Below are 21083 nucleotides of genomic sequence, written 5' to 3'. Positions count from 1 at the left end.
TATGGCTTTAGCACTGAAGCCTCTCCATTATGCGTGAACTCATGAAAGGCAACTCTTCACTGTCATCTGAAGCACTCATCATCCCACTACTTATTCCAGGAATCCCAAATACATCAGACATTCTGGTATTAAACGAGGAGTCTTGCCAAACTTTGTTCCTGGTTTTATGTGTGTCTATGTGTTTCTTAAATCTAAGTTCTGAAACAAGCACAATGCCATTCCCTTTTTCTTTTTTAAGATGAAATAGCAAAATATAAAACTTTGTCCCCCATGGATTCTATGGTGGTAAAGTTAAATATTTCCTATTTATGCAGATTTTGTGTAAGCTTGCCTAAAGGTGACAAAAATAGCAATATATATATATATATATATATATATATATATATATATATATATAGTTTTTATAAGCCCAACTGTTAGTTTTAAGGAGATATCTGAGAGGCTAGATTTGCCTTTCTTTTACGCAGCTCTCAGTCACGTGGTTCATGTGCAGAGTGAGCTAGAAGAATGGATGTTCTGTGTATTGGTACATTCTAGCCACTGATCGTAGCCACACAGTCCAATAATAGTTAACATATTTTTTCAAAGTTTAAATTAATAAAGAAGACAGCCAGTAAATAACATAATAAATGATGATAGTAAATAAATAATGAAGGCTAAAGGGTGATGAACTGGAATTTTTCTTTTCAGTCTAGTAGAGAATGTAATGTTGATATAAAGGTAGATGGAGAATATGAAACGTGAGAAATAGGTTCTTTTAGAAGTTAATTTGTGTATTTCACAACCATTGAGCTGGTGGTCATGGAACGTACCATGGTGCTGAAGCAGAAGACTCAACCTAAAGTGCCTTTGTCATGGCTGGACAATGTTTTTCTCTGTCAAGAGTAATCGATACCCTCTACTCTCTTGTTTTATTCCCTTTCATCAGTGAAAAAGAAAAAGGGGAAACTTTGGCCTACTCTTTGGTTTCTACAAGCAGTTCCTGCACCAAACTTCAGTACCTTTGCAGGTAGTGGGTCCACTTTGGAAGGTCAACAGTGATGGAAATAAAAATAAAATTGCATACAACAAAATTTTTTAAAACTGTAGCCAATAAATAAGAGCAAGGTATCCAGTTACAGAAATACTCTCTACTAATAGAGTAGATCACTGTAAGAACAATTGAAAAACCCAAGCATTCACTTAGAAAATTAATTACATTTTGCTCTACCTTATCCAAACACATATCTTGGGTTTTGATTGTTAAAAAGAACATGGTGGTCTTGATCAGCTGTTCCAATTTTGCTGAAGAATAACACAAACTGTGGCAGTTTGGGATGAAGGGATGGAAGCCTTCCAAAAAATTGGAAGCACAGGGACTGATATATGTGATAAGAAATAGCACTGGGTTCTCCAAAGCTTATGACTGTGGAAAAACTGATGCTGCATTCACTGGACAGCTTCACCTGTCCCTCAAAAGCCTCCCATGTGTTGTTCTAATTGACCTTACATTCAGTGGGAGTTAAGATATTTACTGCAGCTTCCTTCTGTGATTTTGAAATGATTAAATACAGTTAAATGCTATTCTATATTAATCGATTTTTGAGAAGAAAATTGCTATACACTCTTAATTGAAAGTAAAATGAAAAGGGAAATACTTATTTAATGATTTGTTGAAATTTAACATATGACATCCAAAGATGCAAATATTCCATCTCTGGCTTTCTCAAGAATGTAAAAACACAACAAAAGTTTCAGTTCATTTTAAATTTCAATGTTTTAATATCTCAAATTTGCAAAGCCCAGAAAATTTTTAAAAAATACAATAGCGAATATTCATGATGAATCTAGAGTGTCCTTCTTAATACCTTTTAAAAGGTAACTGAAAATATTTTGAGGTAGCTAACCTGTTAATCTTGTGGGTAGCTACATTCTCAACTGTTTCTAAGAAGAGTGATTCCTTAACAGTAGCAAATTTGTTTTGGCTTTGTTTTTAATGGAATCACATTAACAATATAGAATATGTCTATGTTGTTATAAAAGGATATGAATTATTTCTGCCTTTAAATTACACCCCCCCCCCAAAAAAAAAAAACCCACCTATTTGGTAGTAAACCTACACAAAAGAAAAAGACTGCCAACTCTAAGCTTAACTGAAGTTAGAGAAAACTAGTAAATCACTTCAGGCATTTGAAATTATTAGACACTAAACTTTTGGGGGATTTTATATGAATTCGTTTTATAACAGTCAGTACAATCTCTTCTGTGCCTATTTCCATTGCATGTAAGAGAAATTCTAGTCAATGGCAAAACGCTTTACTGCTGCCATTACTGCAGACTTTATAGATCAGAGACATGTCAGCATGTTAGCTTTAGCAGTAATGCCTCTTTTGTGTGAAACCTTATGGGCCTTGCAGGCAGTCTCTCATCCTGACACTCATAAAACGTTCAAGTCCCCATATTTATTATTTAATTTTCTTCCTATATATAGCAACAGAACACTTCAATATATGAATGTGTAGCCAAAAAATGACAGGCAAGCGTGAATGGGACTAATGAGTTTTAATAATACACATATTAGGGACTGCTAAAGGAAGTTTAATTAAGAAAAACAAGTTGAGCATGAAATTCATTTTGGAACAAAAGCAAGTTAAGTTACTGCTACAGATGTAAAATCAGAAACCACAGTGATAACATCACCGGAAATAAAGGGTCCAGCCTGAGACTAGAGCTACTTAGTACAGTTGACATCTTAGGACCTGCCTTTAAGTTCATGAGCTTGGATGTGATGTATGAAATGGAAGAACATATACTTTTTTCACAGTGATTTCCCTTTTCTCTGGTTTCTGTAGCATTTTAGTTTAGTATTTTAACTACGTAGCCAGCCACACTTTTCAAACATAATACTAGTTCTCTTGAGTTGAACCACACAGTAACCTTTTCTTTTTCTGTAGTCTTCTTCTCTAACACCACATATGCCTGCAATTAGAGGTACCTGATGAAGCCCATGCCATCCCTTTGGGTGTGCTGTAAGTGGTGCTTCAGTAAGAGAACTGCTTGTTTATCGATTTACCTGCACCTATAATTCTGTTTAATTTTTGGCATAATTTAGAAAATAAGTAGACCTACTTATTTGTTTGCTTCCATATTTGTTTATTTGGTAATGCCAGTGGGGACAGATAGGGCAGCAGTTGGGGAGCAGATGGAATATTGGGCAAATATCTTCTTAGAATATGGTTTTCTTACATTTTGCCTATATCTAAATAACACAGTTATACTCTGGAAAGGGCGAAGATGTCAGGAAATGATATGACGGTCTTGTATGTGTTCCTCAACTTCCCTTTTTGAAACACCTAACTGATATACTAATATTCTTTTGTATAGGTCTTTGGTATCACTTAATGTAATAGGAGTTTTATCCTCCCTTAACACACCCAGTGAATGCTGCCTTTTAGGAGAAAAGAGATTAATTGTAATATTTTATTTTATTTTTTATTTTTATTTTTTTAACATTTATTTATTTTTGAGACAGAGAGAGACAGAGCATGAATGGGGGAGGGTCAGAGAGAGAGGGAGACACAGAATCCGAAACAGGCTCCAGGCTCTGAGCGGTCAGTACAGAGCCCGATGCGGGGCTTGAACTCACGGACCGCGAGATCATGACCTGAGCTGAAGTCGGATGCTTAACCGACTGAGCCACCCAGGCGCCCCTAATTGTAACATTTTAAAGTGAATTGAAAATTCCTGCTGACTTTAAAAGAAAAGAGTTATGGTGAATACTTTCATACTGTAATATGGAATACTCACTTTGCTTGGAAGTTCAACAAGGTCCCTCGTGAAATCAATGAATATTGATTTGATAAAAACTAACTTGGGTTTGTCACTAGTATAAATTTTTCCTATAAGATAACCACTCCTCTTTTTTTTTTTAATGTTTATTTATTTTTAAGAGAGAGAGAGAGTGCATGCGTGAATGTGCAAGCAGAGGAGGGGCAGAAAGAGAATCCTAAGCAGCATGGAATCAGACTCAGGGCTTGATCTCACAACGGTGAGATCATGAGCTGGGCCCAAATCAAGAGTCAGAACGCTTAACTGACTGAGCCACCCAGGTGCCCTGATAACCATTCCTCTTATGATAGAATTAACCAAGAAAATAATGATTGTAGCATATGACATTGACCAACAGTTGTCACAATAATCCCACACCTAAAAATAGTACTTGAGCCATTTAATAGTTAACCATAACACTACAGGGAATAAAGGTTCACTTCAGTAACCATCATGTTTCAAGTCAGTGCATCTGTCATTTTTAATTTAAATCTATATTACTTAGCTGTCTAAAACTTTACACACAAGTGACAGTGTTATCTATCCTTTTTCTTATGGGTAAAAAAGTCACTAGTTTCATTACCTCTTTAACAATGCCAAGTGTTCTAAATATGTATGGTGCTGTGAAGCTGATACCAAAAGTTCTCATTATTGAGAGCTGTGGTCTTCAAGTAGTAACTTCTGAGGAGTTATTGAATATACAAAGGCAAAATATATTACACACTGAAATAATATAGTAGTAACTGTATAACTTCTATGATGGCAAGGATTTTTGTCTGGTGTTTCAAAGCTGTACCTGGCACATTATTGGTGACCAATAAATATTTGTTAAGTGAATAAGGACACTGGATTCTAGTCTTGAATGTTGACAACTAAATATGTAACCTCTTGCTTAATACATGGTCTCTTCATTTTTGCCATTTTTTCCTTAACATAAATCAGTTGTTATTTGAATTGACAGATATTTTGAAGTTATATGCAAATTCCAAAGGTAGAAAGGAATATATTTAAAAAGACTGAATTTTAATCAAAGAAAAATAATAATTGAAACTTTGTAATGATTTTTTACATAGTTTTTAATTTTGATGAATTATTAAGACTTACAAGTATAATAGGATTATTTCTGGTTGTAATTTACCACAATACATTAGAGTTATTTTCTGCCATGAAGAAAATGTGGTCTCTCAAGGAACTTCAGAAGGACTAAAAATTAGTCAAACACTTACAAACACTTAGACCATAGACAATAAGATCTAAAATACAGTAAAGTTTGGTGTTTTGGTTATAATCTTAAACACTTTTTTTCATTTTTTAACACTTCATAATTCTAACCCCCCCATTCAATTTTATTAAAGTTGGTGAAATCATTTAATTGGTGAAATCATTTAAATGATGGATTCATTTAGCAACTTATGTTCCATGTATATGTTAAATTCTTGCAAATATCTATTCATTGATGTTTTGTTACACAAATGGCCCGTGAATAGAGCATTGTTTTTAATTTTGTTACTATCAGTACTAATAGAACTGTAATATGCAGGGAAAATAAAAGATGTGAATATCTGAGGATGATTGCAAGTGTCATATGCTTTCCCCTTTGGGGTACCGGTTGAGCTCTAAGCCAGGTCAGGAGTGGCAGGAAGCCATTATTGTTGTTTGGTGCCTTACGTGAAAGGAGTTGGTGGTCTTAGTCCAGTTCCTACTAGACAGTTACTCCTTAAACAATAGTCACTATAGTGTTTGCCAATTCCAGCAGAAGCCTGGGACTGAATGGGCACAAAGGTTTAACTACCCCCTCTCTGCTAATCATCCTCCAAGGGGTCAAGATTGACACAACCTGGCACAAGGCCATACTGAGAAACTTAGCACTGCTTCTGCCAAAGTTGTAGCTATTCTCTGGCAACAAGGGATTTTTTAAAGAGGACTTTAATTAAGCAGGGCACCAGGAATGGCAATTCTCCACTCTTCCCAGGCACAGCAGTTCACTAGAAACAAAAATAAGCTTAAACAGTGAATTGAGAATGTAACAGTGCTCTTAGGTTGTGCTATCTTCTCTATAAAGATACCGGAAGCCGTAATTAAGTTGCATCTGGAAGCAACGACTTGTGACCCAAAAGTGGCCCCTTTCAGACAAAAACATCAACTTAATATCAAGGGAAGTAATCAGCCCTACCTTGCTGGCTCTCTGAGCTCTTGAGTGATTGATTATTCATTTTCTTTTGGGGGATCACAGGGTCACCAATTGGTTTTAAAAATATGTCCTGCAGTGTTTTACATATACATTAAAAGTGTTACCCATGCTTTTTTTTCCCTCAGCATCCTCTCTTATGAATTCCTGTCCCTCTCACCTTCTTCACCTTCTTGTTCATTCAGAAGTTGAGATTACTAAGTTGGATATTAAATTTAACAATTAATATTTGGAGATCTCATCTGAAAGTAGATTCAGAGTAAACAGAAAGCAAAGTTTATTATATACAATTAAATGTTAAACAGCCTGTTTTAGCCATCTCTCCAAAACAAAACAAACAAGAAACTCTCTAATAGTTAGCTGTTAGTTGTAATGATGGCCATAGTAGAAATATTCAGATATGAATACAGAAGGAAGTGCTGTCATTTTGGTCTCTTTTTCTTTGTGTTGTCAGAAAAGCTATGGCCTTTCAGAATCCCGTTTTTTGCCAAACAGCAGTGGAATTAGCTACTAGTCTACATGGGTCATCCATGCACATTCCTGCATGATGAGGAATTTTTGTTGTACTCTAATTTGTTTCTACCTCTTCTCTGTATTACCCTCTCTTTCTGTAACTCTAAAGTAATGCCTTCACAGAGGTCAGACATCACTGATGGATAAAATCTGAGGGTAGGGTTAATTGATGGCAAAGAATATAATAAATGAATGGGTTTCTCTCAAAGACTATGGCCACCCTAATCATGTCATTATTGTGATTGTAATTCTTCTCATCATACTTGGGATAAGATCTTAAATTCCTAAAATGGCTTAGACTTTCTTGAATTGTCAGCTCCTCTCCAGCCCGATGCCCTACTCTGTTCTCAAATTACACTTACCTCTTTGTTCTTGCAAAGCCCCAGGCTTCACAGCATTTGGGCTTTCTCTTGCCTGTCTGTCCCCTGATCTTCACCTGCCAACTTCTACTCATCCTTCAAAACCCAGTTTATAGATCTCTTCTTCAGGAAGATCATCCATCCCACTCCAGACTGATTAAGTCTTCCCTCAGAGCACCCTGCATTATCCTTCTTGGCAAAGCATTTATGACTAAATAGTTGTCTGTGTGATTGATTTACATAAAGTGTGTCTTTCCCATGGAATTTTAGTCTCCATGAGAATTAAATTAACACTATGCCTATTTTGCTCATGTGGGCTTCACCAATGGCTGACACTAAACAATATAAGAGAATGAAGAGGGAAGCTTTGTTTATAAATCACTGTAATAGAATGTACTACAGATTCAGTTACAAGAAAGGTAACAAGTGCTTTGAGAGTTGAGGGAAAGGAGTATTTTTGTGGCTGGAAGGATCTGGGAAGGAAGTACTGATATTTGAGCCAGGCTTTGGGGGATGCTAGCTGGGGTTCCTTCAGGCAAACACTGCTCAAGTGAGTACTTCCTAGACAGAAAGATGTTGGTGAACGGTTGGACCCAATTCACTGGATCCTGCTCCCCGTGCTGTGCGCTGCCTTCCAGTAGTCTTGTTTTTTTTGCAAAGATACTTTGTTACCCGGTGTAACCTTGGCAACATACTCATGATTTTTTCCTTGCTAATCTTTAAAATATTTTGGTCGTAAAATTTGTTCTTTTATTATTGTCAAATTTTAGTTTGCCTTTTCTTCTTAATAATTGTTTCTCTCTGATATTTTCTCACATCACTGGAGAGCTTCATTTAGAGTGGAAGTAGCTCAAGGAGAAAGAAAACATAGAACTGCTTACATTTTCTTCAGTAGAGAGGGGGATGATATATAACTGAAAATTATTGAAGGCTGCCTACCCTTTTCTCTGAAAAAGAGGCTCTGGAAAAAATTGAGAAGGGGGCAGGGCTTATCTTTAGAGTGTATTAATTTTTCAGCCTTATCTCCTTTTATTTATTAGAACTCAGTATATTAATAAAACTGTGGTCTTGTTTTATTGAAAAATGTTTCAGTGGCTTTGTGTTCCTGATTTCCCATTTAATTATCAGTTACAAGGAGATGGTAACTATTTCTACTTCATCGTAGTTAGAGACAATTAAATGAGATGATGCTGTTAGCTCACTGGCCCCAGTCTATGCTCAGTTGGAGCAAGCCATTAATCAAGTTATTAATTAATGGTGGTAATGGCAGAATATACTTGTTACCGCATTAGTTCTCAATAGCTCCATGGTAGTATGGCCACAATATGGACCATGGCATCTCTTGAAATTCTGCATGATCAAAATCTCAAATTTTGATATTCCCATCTCAGAGTAGACCTTTCATAATCCTTGGTTCTAATTATTTCTTACTTTTTCTCCTTGTACCCTTCAGGTACTACTTAACCTTTCTACCTAGATATAGTTTATTCAACACTGGAATTACCATTTCTCATAATCTTTGCTTCTTGAAATTCTAACATTCTTGACTTGCTTATCGCCAGTCCTAACTTTTTTCATTACTCTCTAGTCTATATTATGGAATGTTTCTGGAAGAAGTCTCAATATCACAGTGCTTGGAACTGCTCTAAACTATGCCTATTAATTAACCCTGGCAAGCTGATCAAGAGCCTTTTTATTTTCCTCCTATTAGTGTCTGGTGTGTTTCACTTTCTTCAAATGCTCAAACTGAACATATGACTTGATTGAGTTGGTCTCATTGGAGAACAAAGCAAAATGTCATGTATCATAAAAGTTCAGGGCATATTCTGTGGAGTTAGGCAGTCCCAAGCTTGTTTCTTGGGTCTGCCTTTTCCTGGCTTTGCCTTAAGAAAGTTACCTAAGTACACAAATCCTCATTTTCCTCATCTCAAATACCAGTACTTGGCTTATAAATTGGTTGTGAGGACTAAATGACATGAGACATGTAAATGGTTTGGACAAGGCTTGGTGAGTAACTGGTGATTTATAATAGTCAATTTGCTGTCATTTTCACATAAATGTGGTATATTAACCTATAGTTTAAACTGACCATAAAAATAAAACCGTTTCTTCTTTCTTTCCCACCATTTCATTCACTAAGGTAATGGTCTCCACATTTTTGTGATCATGCAATCCTGTGTTTATGATAACCAAACCAAAAAAGTATAAATATATACATACATTCCTACACAAATATCTTTGTGTATCAGATTGCAAGGCACACACAAAAATAAACATTAAAAGATGAGAAAGATAAAATTAGTATTTTTAAAATTTTATAAATGTTGACGCCTTCATTCTATCATTCATGAATATACCAAGCCACTGAGATCCTAAGGACACAGTTCAGTTAGTGAAATGGATATAAATCTGCATTCTTTTTTTTTTTTAACATTTATTTATTTTTGAGACAGAGAGAGACAGAGCATGAACAGGGGAGGGTCAGAGAGAGAGGGAGACACAGAATCCAAAACAGGCTCCAGGCTCTGTGCGGTCAGCACAGAGCCCGATGTGGGGCTCGAACTCACGGACCACGAGATCATGACCTGAGCTGAAGTCGCATGCTCAACCGACTGAGTCACCCAGGCGCCCCTAAATCTACATTCTGAGTTACTTTCTTGATTTTTTGAAAATGTTTGTCTAACTTATTATTGTATATGATTCGATAGCCATAGTTTTGAGTCTTGCAATATAGTTGAAGAGCTTGTATCAGAACTAGAAGTTTCATATCTGCCTGTTTCTTGTTCTTATGATTGTGTTACTAGTATTTCCTTTAACATATATTTTTCTTGCGAGAAAAATTTAATTCAGTAGTTCTTTTTTGTGACGGTTGTTTTGATTGCAACATGATGAAAAAAAGTATAAATCTACTTATCTAGTGATGTTAACTCTAATATATCATTGTGTGTTGGAAAGAAACAATAACAGCAAAATTGTCACTGCTGGGAATCCTACCATGTTCTAGACTGTACACCTTCCCAAGAATATCTCAAGTGCTATACACGCCATGCAACCATGTGGAGACACTGGTATTAAACCATATATTCATATTAGCAAAGCTTAATTTCTCTATCTTCAAGCTTTATATAAAAATTATGATACATAGTTCAACAATTACCTTCCTTCTCTCATCTGGTCATCTTGTAGTAGGGTATGAGCACAGTGCTTTGGAGATCCCTGCTCCACAGTACTGCCAGTTTAATTTTCTTCTGAATAAATTTGATAATACTCTTCCCCTGCAAGGAATATTTAATGACTTTTTATCATCCTGTGAATAAAATCCAAACTCTTTAGCCTTTTATTAAAGGGCTCGCTTGATTTGGCTGTAACCTGCCTTTCCAGTCTCATTCAGTACTGAACCTCATTTACTCTGTGTTCTTGCCAAACTAAACTGTGCCCTCCTCAAACACTGCTGCTTCTTTCCTTTCTGTCATAGGTCAGGTTTCCCAGGGGGGAACAAAAAAGACTCTGAGATGGGGATTTACCTGCAGGAAATTTACTAGGGCACACCGCTGGGAAAAACACATGGGAGGGAGTGAAGGAATCATAGTCAACTCCTCCTTCTGTCCCTTTCCATACAGTAGGGAGCTTTGGGGCCAGGATAGCCCCTCAGAGTTGGTCTGCATTGAGGCAAAAAGGCCAGGCCTTACGCTGATGTGGACCAGTCACTGGAATGTGAGCTGTTTCCAGGAAGACTGAGCACTGCAATGTCCACTACATATTCTTTCCATGTTTCTAGAATGTGCCCCCTGCCTGGAGTCTCTTCCATGACCATCAATATTTGTTCAAATGTCTTCCCTAATCTATTAACTAGAGGTAGACCTGTCTTTTCCTTTAAAGCCCAACAGAATTTTGTGCAATTGCATTCATTTGTTTATTCATCCTATTTCTAAGTACTTACTGTGTGAATTAATTACACATTAGTTACTTTAAGTGTTCAGGTACTGAAAGGACTCATGGGATTCAAACAGTTTATACTCCTTGGACAGCTTTGTTACACGCAAATAGTACCAGAGAGCAACAACAGGGGAAGGATATGCATTGAATGGGGTCTGGACATCTCAGATGCAGCCTTCCTTGTTTTCCCACTGCTGGGTCACACAGGATACTCCTTGTCTCCAAATTTTGAACCACCTCCAGCATGTATGTGAAACATCTTGCTATAGGAATCCTAAAATCTGCTGGTGGTCAGATTCTCTTATAGCGAGCTGGCTACAATAAGCACATTCCAGTTACATGGGTGGCGTCGGTTGGCTGAGAACACTGTACTCCACTAAAACCAGTTATTATTAAATGCAATTATTATTAAATTATTAGTAGTAAATCCAATTCTTAAAACCAATGATTATTACTAGTTATTAGTAGTGACAGGTTGGTGACAGGCTGATATATTCTGACCTCAAAATGACTCATAGACCCATAGTTATAAAATATTATTTATCTTTAGTTAATACAGTCAATCATCATTATTCGTGGACCTGTGTTTTCAAATTTGCCTATTCACTAAAATTTATTTGTAACCCCAAAGTCAATACTCACAGATACACAGCCATTCACAGAGCAGCAAACACTTTGCGTCTTCCTATAAGCATAGTTTCCAGCTGAGGTTATACAAGGGTATCTTCTCCCTCCTTGTTCCAGCTGTCACACTGAAATGAATGGAGGACAGAAATGATAGACATAGTGCTGTGTGGTGCAAGAAGCTCCAGTGTTGGGGTCAGATGAAGGGGCTTTGAATCTCAACTCTGGCACCTGTTAGTGGAATGGCCTCAGACAAGTCACTTAACATTTTTGAACCCTGTTTTCTCTTTTGTAAAATAAAGAAAGTAGAATCTACTAGGATGAACTGTTTTTAGGGTTGAAGATTATAATTTACAACTATGTGAATGATTTATAAATATTTAATTTGAAATTGAGATTATGATTTATAACTATGTGAGTAATTTATAGCTATTTCCCTAGGAGCATGGATCCATGTTTCTTAACTTGACGTTTGCAGTGACTTTATGGAGCATAACTACAGTGAATAACAACAATCAATTGTATAGCATTGAGCAGACTCCACACCACTCTGGTGATAAGCATTCAGTCGGTCCATATGAGCTGAGGTTTTACCCGTGTCTGCATTATATAAAGGATTGTCAACATAGAGTTTATGATGGATATGAAGATACTATTTAAAAACAACAAAATCCTTGCCCTTGAATAAGAAATTCTGTAGCAGGAGGAGGGGAGGGGAGAGTTGGGTTCAACAATAAAACAAATTAAAAACAGAGCAAGGTAGAAAATAAATAGGTCATATTTTTAAAAAAGACATATAAGACTATGTAAAGTTATCAATCAGAAACTTTTTGCTGGGTTCCATATCCCCATTCATTGTGTATTTGTTGCACACATGTCACATTCCAACCTACATTACAGTCATTTTTTTTAATGTGACTTATTCCTGTACACTATTATAGCTACTTGGGAGCAAAGATGCAATTGTACTTGTCTTTAAATTCTCATAACATTTAGCACAATAGCTTATATATTACAGATACACAATACATGTTTATTGAATGAGTGGAAGATTGGATGAATGATTATCTAATGTTTCAAGAAGTTCTCTCTATTCTCTCCAGTGTCATCTCTTTGATCTGGGTTACTCAGGAACAAACTAGTTCCACCAGTTATGATGAATTAATGCAAGTGAGATAATATATTTCCATTTATGATGCCTTTTAAAATGTTATTTAAAATGTTATTTATTTTAAAATGTTATAATTCAGTGGAATTACTCATACTTTAACCCAAAGGGAAGAATTTTTTGAGCTAGTGTCTGCACTAACTGCAAAGTCCAATGGAGCTAGTCCTATATGAATTAATAGACTCATCTACTTGCCTGGCCTGCTGAATAAGGCTTGCTGATCTTATTATTTTAACATATTTATTATAAAAGATTTCAAACACATAGAAAAATACAGAGAATTGCATAACAAAGATGTATAGGTGTGTGTGTATGTATCACCTAATGCTATCAAATGTTAGATTTGTAAAACTTATTGTAGTCAATTAATTATGGTCTTTTAAGACCTCACCACAGGTTATCAATCTTAATGCCAATTAATTAATTAATAATGTTAATTATTAACCATTAGACTAATTTCATATGCTTTCCTCCTTACCCAGGGATGACAAATATTCTGTTACTACATATTTATGTAATCTGTGAATAATATATAGCTTTGCTCTGCATATTTTATACTTTATTTGAATAACATTTTACTTTGTCTCATCTGCAGTTTGCTTGTTTAAAACTTCTGAGATTTATCTAAGTTGACATATTTAGGTCCAGGTCCTTTATTTCACTGATGTATAGAATTCTAATTTATGCATATATCATAATTCATTTATCAATATCTATTAATGGACATTTAGGCTATTAGGCTACAAAGTTGTAATTTTTTTATTACCCATTATTATTTTAGCATAATCTTAGGTAAACACATATGAATAACTGATCACTGCAATAGATGTAAAAAAAAAAGTTAAAAAAAGTAAAATAGAAGAAATCTAGCAAAATAAAATCGAAATTTCCAATAAGAACAGGGTAATCCATTTAAATTTCTGTTCCTATGAAATTGTCAGAGTATTTACCTAGACTCTGTCCTTCTGAAGGAACATAAAACACTTTTACAATTCAAATTTTAAGTGCACTAGGATCAATTTTTTAAAAAGTGTTAATTGTGAAGTGAGAGTGTTATCAGGTGCAGTGATCAAGAGGGCAGCTTTTAAATCAGATTCCACTGGGCTCCTGGATCTGCTATTGATTAGCTGAGAGACCTCGGTCAGGGTATTTAACCTCTTGAAGTCTCAGTCCCTCTGAGTAAAAAGGGGATAACTGTTGAACTTATGTTATAGGGTTATTGTAAATGAGATGTAAATGCATAAAAGCTAAGGGTTTGGCATATATAAAAGCTAAGAAAGCACCAATAAATAGGAAAAAAAGTCTGCCAAGAAATTTGAGAGTCTTTATATTTAGTAATCTATACATGTATGTGCACACACACACAGACTAATTTACACACATATTTAAAATTTCATTAACTTAAGTAAGCCATATTTTTAGGTTAGACTTGGACAACTGTTATTAATAAATCTTTGGGGTCAATACCATAATTCTCCATACAGGTAAGCCCTTGTAAAATGGGACATTTTTGTAACCTCAGTAACAAAATGTTATTAGAATTTGAAAATTTACCCTGGTGTACAGAAATCTAATCCTTCACAACTTGTGTTAAAGTATCACATCAGTGGTAAACAGGACCCCCTTTATTTTTAACACAGTTAAGGGCTTGTGAATACAAAAATGAGTGTTCTTTGTTAATAATGAAATAATTACTTTATAATATTAATAAGGTACCAGGTGTATAAAGAAGAACTTTTGGAAATCACTGTACTTGGAAATAAGGCTGAATAAAAAATGGTGATGGAGATTTTTAACGTGCCACCCAGTTTCTGTATTTTGGGTTCGATATGGTGCTTTTTATTTGGGATTTTTCTTGTTTCTTGAGATAGGCCTGGATTGCAATGTATTTTCCTCTCAGGACTGCCTTCGCTGCATCCCAAAGCGTTTGGATTGTTGTATTTTCATTTTCATTTGTTTCCATGTGTTTTTTAATTTCTTCCCTAATTGCCTGGTTGACCCATTCATTCTTTAGTAGGATGTTCTTTAACCTCCATGCTTTTGGAGGTTTTCCAGACTTTTTCCCGTGGTTGATTTCAAGTTTCATTGCATTGTGATCTGAAAGTGTGCATGGTATGATCTCAATTATTTTATACTTATTAAGGGTTGTTTTGTGACCCATTATGTGATCTATCTTGGAGAATGTTCCATGTGCACTCGAGAAGAAAGTATATTCTTTGCTTTGGGATGCAGAGTTCTAAATATATCTGTCAAGTCCATCTGATCCAATGTATCATTCAGGGCCCTTGTTTCTTTATTGATTCTCTGTCTAGATGATCTATCCATTGTTGTAAGTGGAGTGTTAAAGTCCCCTGCAATTACCACATTCTTATCAATAAGGTTGCTTATGTTTGTGATTAATTGTTTTATATATTTGGGTGCTTCTGAATTCGGTGCATAGGCATTTATAATTGTTAGCTCTTCCTGGTGGATAGACCCTGTAATTATTATATAATGCCCTTCTTCATCTCTTGTTACAGCCTTTAATTTAAAGTCTAGTTTGTCTGATATAAGTATGGCTACTCCAGCTTTCTTTTGACTTCCTATAGCATGATAGATAGTTCTCCATCCCTTCACTTGCAATCTGAAGGTGTCCTCAGGTCTAAAATGGGTCTCTTGTAGACAGCAAATAGATGGGTCTTGTTTTTTTTATCCATTCTGATACCCTGTGTCTTTTGGTTGGAACATTTAATCCATTTACATTCAGTGTTATTATTGAAAGATATGGGTTTAGAGTCATTATGTTATCTATAGATTTCATGCTTGTAGTGGTGTCTCTGGTCCTTTGTGGTCCTTGCAACATTTCATTCACAGAGTCCCCCTTAGGATCTATTGTAGGGCTCATTTAGTGATGATGAATTCCTTCAGTTTTTGTTTGTTTGAGAAAACCTTTATTTCTCCTTCTATTTTGAGTGACAGACTTGCTGGGTAAAGGATTCTTGGCTGCATATTTTTCCTGCTCATCACATTGAAGATTTCCTCCCATTCCTTTCTGGCCTGCCAAGTTTCAGTAGATAGGTCTACTACTACCCTTATGTATCTACCTTTGTATGTTAAGGCCCATTTACCCCTAGCTGCTTTCAGAATTCTCTCTTTATCCTTGTATTTTGCCAGTTTCGCTATGATATATTGTGCAGAAGATCAATTCAAGTTATGCCTGAAGGGAGTTCCCTTTGCATCTTGGATTTCAATGCCTGTTTCCTTCCACAGATCAGGGAAGTTCTCAGCTATGATTTGTTCAAGTACACCTTCAGCCCCTTTCTCTCTCTCTTCTTCTTCTGGTATACCTGTGATATGGATATTGTTCCATTTGACTGCATCACTTAACTTCTTTAATTCTCCTCTCATACTCCTGGATTTTGTTTTCTCTCTCTTTTTCTTAGCTTCCTCCTTTTCCATAATTTTTTAAAACAATTTTTCTTTAATGTTTATTTTTTAGAGAGAGAGAGAGGGGGTGGGCAGATTGTGAGTAGGGGAGAGGCAGAGAGGGAGGGAGACATGGAATCTGAAGCAGGCTCCAGGCTCTGAGCTGTCAGCACAGAGCCCAATGCCTGAATTGGCTCAAACTCACAAACTCACAAACTGCAAGATCATGACCTGAGCCGAAGTCAAACACTTAACCCACTGAGCCACCCAGACGCTCCCATAATCTTATTTTGTAATTCACCTATTCTCTCCTCTGCCTCTTCAGTCCACACTGTGGCAGCCTGCATTTTACTTTGCACGTCATTTATAGCATTTTTAAATTCATCATGACTATTTTTTAGTCCCTTGATCTCTGTAGCAATAGATTCCCTGCTGTCCTCTCTATGTTGTTTTCAAGCCCAGCAATTAATTTTATGACTATTATTCTAAATTCTTGTTCAGTTGTATTGCTTAAATCGGTTTTGATCAATTTGTTAGCTGTCACTACTTCCTGGAATTTGTGTTGAAGAGAATTCTTCCATTTCGTCATTTGGCTAGCTTTCTGTCCCTTATGTGTCTTAAAAGTTTGCTGCGTGCTCTGCACCCACGAGCACTACTATATTAAAGGAGGGTCATACACTGTCCAGGGCCTGGCCCTTCAGGAGGTGTTTTTCTGGAGATTGTTACTTGCTCTCTGTTGTTGTGACTTTGGTTATTTTATTACCCTACTCGTAGTGATATTTTGGACCCTCCACCAGGTGTACTTTGATTTGTTCCTTGGAGGAGCCCTGTGTGGCAGGGCAAATTTTCTTTACCAAATATTTCCTTGTCTCATCTTCCTGTGATATGCCTTCTTACCTTTTGAAGCGCCCACACCCCCTCTCCCTTTCCTTAGCTCAGGATGGCATATAAGGCTTAATTGCTTGCTGTCTTTTTGGAGTCTCATATCTTTTTGTGGGGCTCCTGGACATAATTACAATGGCTTTTCTACCATTAACTTGACTGACTGTTGTGTTTCATCTGTTGATACGGTGCTTTTTACCACCAAATGTGACTAGGAAAGACTCAGCCATGCTGTGGCTCACCACGATTCTGCACAAAAATAAACACTGTGTACTCTTAATAGAAATGGGTTCGTGTAGCTAAATCTTCAGTATGTGCTCGAGTTTTGAGACAGGAATGGGATGGGTCTAAGCCTGCCTTTTGTATGTTAATGAGCTTTCACAGCAAAGGTTTATGAATTAACACAGACGGAAGTACTCTTGAAGAAAGACATTTATCTCCTTATTGCCTTCTGTGATGGATTGTTCAGAGCTAAAGGAACACCAGGCCTGAACCAAATCTCCCACTGCCCTATATAGTTTGTACAATCTCCTTTTCGGTAACACAAAGTCAGGGCAGCCTCACTGCCAGACCAGCACTTCTTTGGGAATCTTCTCATAATATGACAGGATAGAACCATTTGTAATACAAATCAACACTATTATTTTCAAAGTAAGCACTTTAAAAGGTTGCTTGAACAAGAAAAGATGAATTTGCCGAGTTGTATGCTATCTTGCAGTTAAAGTAAGATTACGCTGTGAATTGCACTGCACTGAGTGTTACATTTTATCCTGATGTGTTTTAAGTTGAATTGGGTAAACAGTGTTAGATGTTCTGTTAGTGTTAATATGCAAGATGTGGTGATTAGGTATGATTGTTTCACAGAACTACTACACTTTATTTTTTATTGTTCCTTTGATCTCTGATAGGTAGTGAAAACAAAACTTGTAACTTACAATACATTGACTTTGATGCAGAAATTAATTTTCACGTTGAGAATTTACTGATTTTTAAAATATAGCTAGATTGTAAAAAAAAACCTAAAAACACTTTAGTCCTCAAAAAGATGCCAATTTCTGTTTCTTTTTCAAATTTGTCTGAAGCCATTTTATCTTTAAAAATTTTGAAACTTAATTTAAGGTAAGGGACCTATACCCAATGATTTGGTGCAAACTTTTGAGAAACATCAAGGAGGTTGATCTTATAAGGTAGTTGCACTTAAATGATCACAGTTGAACTAGTGTTAGTTTTCTTGCTCTAACATTAATTTTGTTTTTTCTATGTAGCATAATACTGGGGACCACCTTTTTGTTTGTTTGCTTTTAAATATATATAGTCACTCTTATAGTTTGTTTACATTCCACTAATTCCCTACCAATAATTTTCAAAAGGTTTTCTGCTATTTAATTCTAATTTTTAGTGTGTTTGCTGATTACTTCTGTAGTTCCTTGATGTGATTGAAGACCATCAATAAAGGGGAAATTTTACATATAGCCTTTAGTATTTTTTTTTTAAAAGTGTACTGTGAAATGCTCCTGAAATCGCATATTTTGAAAAGGCCCGCTTCCACTTAAATGTGTGTAAGTCAGCAGGCAAGTTTTTCAAGGATCTAATAATCAGTTATTTCCCCTTTCACCTCACATCAAACCATAATTTTCCTATGGTAGTATTTAACTTAACTGACTCTAGCCGCTATTTATGTATTTCTGTAGCTTGTAAAACATCTAGTTATTGCTCTATTTCAGCTTGTTCATCCTAATGATTTATTTTCATTTTCTTTAGGATGCAGATCTGCTGCTAACTGGATTTGATTTGTAAGAGGGCAATCTACAGTCAATGGCCACTCTTGTCACATTGCTACTATGGAAAACAGAATGGTCAATAGGATATGGTCTGATAAATAGTGATGATTGAAGATGCTACTTCAATACATGTGAAATCAATGGGAGATACTGGATGCATAAAGAGCTTTCTGAGCTTTTCTTGACAAGCTTGCCTTGAAGAAGTTGGAGGTGTGTTCTACCATTATCCAGTCTTTCTAAAGCGGATACAAATACCTTTGCCTCACTGTAACCAGACAACCACACAACTAATGTGGGACCATGGCACTGCCCAGATGCATGTGGCCAAATTATGTGTGGAGAGCAGTAATGGCAGGCTTGGTACACAGGGGATTGGGTGCCTCATTGACTCTCTGTGTGTTGGGATGTTTACTTCAGGCTGCCCATGTGCTTTCACAAAAATTGGATGATGCAGACCCACTGGTCACTACCAACTTTGGCAAGATAAGAGGGATGAAGAAAGAACTCAATAATGAAATTTTGGGGCCTGTTATTCAGTTTCTTGGGGTTCCATATGCAGCCCCACCAACAGGGGAACATCGTTTTCAGCCTCCAGAACCACCATCTCCCTGGTCAGATATCAGGAATGCAACTCAGTTTGCTCCTGTGTGTCCCCAGAATATCATTGATGGCAGATTGCCAGAAGTCATGCTTCCTGTGTGGTTTACTAATAACTTGGATGTGGTTTCATCATATGTGCAAGACCAGAGTGAAGACTGCCTATATTTAAACATATACGTTCCGACTGAGGATGGTGAGTTTACTGCAGGAAAAACAGGGAGATAAATTTATATTTTCTTTTCTATTCTAAGTTCTAACAATATTGATTCATGTGTACTGGTAGCATGCATGGCTTTTCCTGTTGGCATGTAGACATATTTTACATGCTTGCATGCTGCTCTTTTTGTTTATGTGTGTTAATGTTTCTGTTCTTATTTTTTCCTGTGCCTACTCATTTTCTTTCCTCCACAGCACGTATATTCAGGTAGAAATGGGTTCCTAATTTCCATTTCCTACCGAATGACTTCTGAGAAGATGCATCAACATTTCTCCATTGCATGTGCAGGCTCAACGAATTGGGGATCTTTCGCACTCAGTAAATGCAGGAGCGTATTAAGTTAGATAGTGGTGTTGCATGTTCCGGCGGTCTGTGATGGAGCGCCATGTTATTTTCTAGTCTTCTATTCATTTTTCAGTAAAAAGAATATCCAAGGAATGTGCCAGAAAACCCGGCAAGAAAATATGTAGAAAAGGAGGTATGTATAAAAGTGGAAATAAAAAAATGGGGGAAAAAGCTTACAGAGGAAGAAGATATTCTCCCTAAGGATGATTTGATGAGCTCAGAAGTAAATGGTTAGGTGATATTTGGAATTTAATGAAGGCATGTCAAGGAATAGAAAGATGATTAAGGAGAGCTGTAGTTGAGTGGATAATATTGACAAAGCTCATTGGTGGTGCCTGATGTTTTGGTGCTGGTGGCATCAATAGGAGTTGAATCTCTGCTTTGAGTTTGTGTTCAGAGGACAAGATATGTTTAGGCTATGACATTGCCTGCAAGGAACACAAATGATGCTGCCTTACCAACTGGTCGACTATCTCTGAACCCTGTTCTACAGATACAGATTTCTGTTCCTCTTAACACTGGTCAGCTCTGTCACACACCTAGTTTTTTGTTTGTTTATTCTCAGCTACTTCTGAAAGCCCTGTGAACTTTCTCCGATAAGGGTAAATTTGCCGTAACTGTCTGGTAGTCACCATTATTCAGTCATGGTATTTTTTCCCAGATAGTCTATATTTTCAGTTACTCTTCCAGAAAAGAATGAGATTTTACAGATTTTTATACTAAATATTTACAGTCTTAAAATTACTTTAACATTTTTGTATTTATGTTAAACAATTTAACACATAGGGAAGAACATGATTCAGAAGCTACAATTAAATCAACCTTCAAATCATCCTCTAGCCAGATTGAGCACATGTACACACTGACAGCTGCAAGCTTGCATCTGAATGTAGCTTGTCCACACTCCATTTTTATAGAACATCCAGTAAATCACTCATAGGAGAGTATGATTTTTTATGGCAGTAAATCATCTAAGTGTTATTTTGACCTTATTCATAACTTTGTAGACTTTCCAATCTTCATACAGAAGTCATATTAACATTCCAGTGCTGTACATTCTGTCTCCCTATGCACTTCTAATCTGGCTGGACCAAGTCAGATTTCATTACAACATCCTGGTGGGGCAGGGAGTGTCTAAACTGTTCTGTTTTATGAGGATTGCATTGTATGGAAGAAGTTTCATATAACAAAAATCTCAACTGCTGACCAGAGTGTTCGCATTCAATTGACTTTTGGTTTGGTTTTTATTTCTTTGGTC

At 36.3% G+C, this 21083-nt stretch overlaps 1 protein-coding gene across 10 annotated transcripts in view; it reads left to right on the top strand.

The window, feature by feature from the left end:
• Positions 1-21083, top strand: part of NLGN1 (neuroligin 1) — an 837200-nt gene that overhangs the window by 158283 nt on the left and 657834 nt on the right. For 6 of the 10 annotated variants that reach the window (XM_045502938.1, XM_045502936.1, XM_045502937.1 and 3 more), the window contains exons 2-3: positions 18644-19456; positions 19899-19958. In XM_045502938.1, the coding sequence (XP_045358894.1) occupies positions 18964-19456; positions 19899-19958 (553 nt within the window). In that variant the 5' untranslated portion in view covers positions 18644-18963. The remainder of the gene's footprint in view (positions 1-18643; positions 19457-19898; positions 19959-21083) is intronic. The other 4 variants (XM_045502942.1, XM_045502945.1, XM_045502943.1 and 1 more) reach the window with 1 other exon arrangement.

This window comes from Leopardus geoffroyi, chromosome C2 (assembly GCF_018350155.1).
Source record: "Leopardus geoffroyi isolate Oge1 chromosome C2, O.geoffroyi_Oge1_pat1.0, whole genome shotgun sequence".
In the NCBI taxonomy this organism is placed as follows: Eukaryota; Metazoa; Chordata; class Mammalia; order Carnivora; family Felidae; genus Leopardus; species Leopardus geoffroyi.
Note: the sequence above shows the minus strand (reverse complement) of the source record. Positions and strands in the feature narration are given on the sequence as shown.